The sequence below is a fragment of the Fonticula alba genome, assembly GCF_000388065.1.
Source record: "Fonticula alba strain ATCC 38817 unplaced genomic scaffold supercont2.15, whole genome shotgun sequence".
In the NCBI taxonomy this organism is placed as follows: domain Eukaryota; order Rotosphaerida; family Fonticulaceae; genus Fonticula; species Fonticula alba.
Genome location: NW_009242985.1, coordinates 117,663 through 120,811, shown reverse-complemented (window position 1 = coordinate 120,811; position 3,149 = coordinate 117,663). Strand labels below are relative to the sequence as shown.

Sequence of the window (3,149 nt, the reverse complement as noted above, 5' to 3'; positions counted from 1 at the left end):
CGGCCGGGGGCGGCCGCGATCGGGCATTCCACCCGTCCTTCCTGTTCCCCCTCGAACTCGGCGCGACAGCCCCCGCCGGGGGGGGGGGGGGGGTCCTGGCACGACCCTCGGCCCGGCCAGGCGATGGGGGGCAGGGGGGGACCTTCGTACCGAAGCGGGAAGGCGCGATCGGGGGCTGTTCCCGGAGCCGGGCCTCGGACTGCCAACGTCCGCCGCCCGGAGCGGGCTCGCGGGGGAGGGGGGCCGGCGCGCCGCTCGGCTGGAGGGAGCTGGCGGCCAGCCTGGGGGGGGGGAGGTCTCACGTCCCCGCAGGAGCAGTCGCCGGGGAGACACCGCTGGCCGATTAACACCTGGGCCGGGGGGCGTCCCGGGCCGCTTTTGGGTGTTTGCGCCGGGGAACACCCCTGGCCTGGGCGCGGTCTCGCGCGCGCGCGGGCGGGCGTCCGTGCGTGCGGCCGCGTTCCCACGTTCCCGTGCGTCGGACGATCGCCCCGCCCGGCCCCGGGGAGGCGCGGCCAAAAGGAAGGCGCATGCCCGGCACTCGGGTGGGCGCGAGTTTCCCCGCGCCCCGGGCGCCGGGACGGGCAGGCGAGGAGAGACGAGCCTCCGTGGAGCGCGCGCATGGGCGTGACACACGGCACGTGACACCAAGGGCACTTCGCGGTGCAGCCAGCCCCGTTGTGCGGCCAAGGGGGGGGGGGGTGCCCCGCGCCGCTCGGGCGCCCCGCCCCCACCGACAAACAATGGCGCGCATCACGGCCGGCGACCCCCCGCCGAGAGGGTGGATCTCGGCTGGGGCCGCCGCGCGCTGCCTTGCCGCCGGTCCGGGGCGATCGCCGGCCAGCGGGGGCATGCGCGTGTGTGGTGCGTGCGCGCGCGCACACACGCACGCAACGGGCCCGGCGGTCGGCCAGTACGCGGGGGATATCCGGTGTTCCGACCAATGCCCGGCCGACAATCGGGCGGGTCCCCCCCAGCCGTGTTTGTTTCTCTTTCGCGGATGTTTGCGGGGGGGGGGGAGGCCGCCCGGCAAAAAAGATATCCCCCCCTCCGGGGAGGCCGCCGGGCCTGCACAGGACACGGCCCTTCGCTTCCCTCCCCGACAACACCTTTCCCCTCCCCTCCCCCCTCTCCGCTTCTTTTTCGTGCCACGCCCCGTTCTCCCCTCGCCTGGAATATCCCCCGCCACGATGAGGATTCCCGCGCTGGTCTTGGCCCTGCTGGCCTTGCTGGCGGCCACCCTGCTGAGCGCCGCGCCCGGGCTGGCGCTGGACTCCGCCGCGCCCGGCAACTCCACGGCCCCCACCGGGCGGGAGATGGGCTTCTCGGCCTCGCCGTCGGCGGACGTCGAGCGGCGCTTCCTCCGGCTGTCGGGCTACTTCGACTGGCTGCAAGCGTCCGGCGTCCGGGTGGGATCCCTGTCGCCGGCCTCGGTCTCCGACGATGGCAAGGATGCCCGGTCCTTCTTCGGGCCGGATGTGTCGCTGCACGTCCACGGCCCGGGCGGCATTGGCGGCATTTCGCTGGCCTCTCGTCGGGACATCCCGGTGCGTGGCTCCCGCGGTCGGGTCTGCCTCCCTCCCTCCGCCCGCTGGCGGAGGGGGCATCAGTCTCCGGTTGCTGACCTGCTATAACTCCGCGCGCGTGCCTCCTGGCCGCTGTCCCTCCCTCCGGATCTCCACCCCCCCCCCCAGGCGGATGCCCTGCTGTTGCGCGTGCCGGCCGACGCGCTGCTCATCTTCGAGCCGAGTCTCGTGGCCGGCATCAAGCTGACCCCGGAGCACCGGCTGACCCTGACCGACCAGGTGGCCATCTTCCTCATCCAGCAGCGCAGCGACCCCTCCTCCAAGTGGTGCGTCTGGCCATGCTGCCTCTCCTTCGCCTGCCGGGGCACCCCGCGCCCTGGGGTCTGCCCCTTCCCGCCGGCGCTGGTTTGCTGACAGCAGTGCATGTTCTTGGGCGCCCCGCCCCCCCCGCCCCCTTCTATGCCCATGCTTGCCCCGATGCGGTCCGGCCGCAGGTATCACTTCCTGCACTCGCTGCCGGAGATCTTCCGGACGCCGATCTACTTCGAGGCTGAGGAGGCGGCCGATCTGACCGGCACCGACGCCTGGTACTACTTCTTTTCGCGGGAGAAGCACATCTCGGAGAACTTCGCCGAGATCCGCCAGGCCCTGGAGACGCGCAAGGCCAGCGGCCGGCCGGTTGGTGTGTTCCCCTCCCCCCCCCCCCTCTCTCTTCATCTTTGTTGCCTCTCCCGCCACGCATGTGCACGCCGACAGGCCCAGCCCCTCTCGCCCCCGGGGGTTGCGTCTGCGCCTCCCCGGTCCCCTCCTCTGCCTTTTGCCTCTCGCTCACCGGGCCTCATCGCCTCTTGTCGTGCTGCAGTCATCGAGCCGGAGCTCTTCACTCGGGATGCCTTCCGCTGGGCCCTGTCGGTCCAGTGGAACTACCTCTTCGAGTTTGACCTGTCGCGCTCGCCGCTGGAGGACGCGCAGCTCCTGAAGTTCATGGCCCCCCTGGCGGAGCTCTTCCAGCCCTCGAACCCGTTCGCCGGGGCGGAGCTTCCGGCCTCGGGCGAGGCGCTGGCCGACCCGGACCACCAGCCGGAGGATGGCCTGGAGGAGGCCGTGGAGAATGTGGCCTGCACGCTGACGCTGGCTACGGACGCCTCCCGGGACCCGGACAGCTACAGCCGCCTGGCGGATGTCCTGGCGGCGGTGGCCTCGTTGGAGTGCCGTGCGCTGCGGGACATCCCGGCCGGGTCGATGCTCTTCCGTAACTACGGCAAGCCCAACTCCAATGCGGTGCTCATGTCGGAGATTGGGACCGCCTTTTCGGATGTGCGTGGCTGGCTTCTGCCTTTCGCCCGTTGGTCCGCCTCCTGTGTGGTGTGTCTGACAGATGTTGCTTTTTTCTTGTTCTGTCTCTTGTGCTTGCTTGTGTGTGTCTTGCATGTGCCTTTTCCTGTCTTGCGCGCCTCTTGTGTGCATCCGTGTGTGCGCATGCGCCCGCGCATTTGTCTCTCTGCGCATGCGCCCGCGCATTTGTCTCTCTGCGCATGCGCCCGCGCATTTGTCTCTTCGCGCGTGCATCTGTGTATTTGTCTCTCTGTGCGTGCACCTGTGTATTTGTCTCTCTGTGCGTGC

At 70.8% G+C, this 3,149-nt stretch overlaps 1 protein-coding gene across 1 annotated transcript in view; it reads left to right on the top strand.

The window, feature by feature from the left end:
* Positions 1-1,051: 1,051 nt before the first annotated feature.
* H696_05903 (hypothetical protein) overlaps positions 1,052-3,149 on the top strand; it is a 3,212-nt gene continuing 1,114 nt past the window's right edge. The window contains exons 1-4 of the mRNA XM_009499679.1: positions 1,052-1,547; positions 1,695-1,852; positions 2,021-2,208; positions 2,389-2,843. Of these exons, the coding sequence (XP_009497954.1) occupies positions 1,191-1,547; positions 1,695-1,852; positions 2,021-2,208; positions 2,389-2,843 (1,158 nt within the window). The 5' untranslated portion in view covers positions 1,052-1,190. The remainder of the gene's footprint in view (positions 1,548-1,694; positions 1,853-2,020; positions 2,209-2,388; positions 2,844-3,149) is intronic.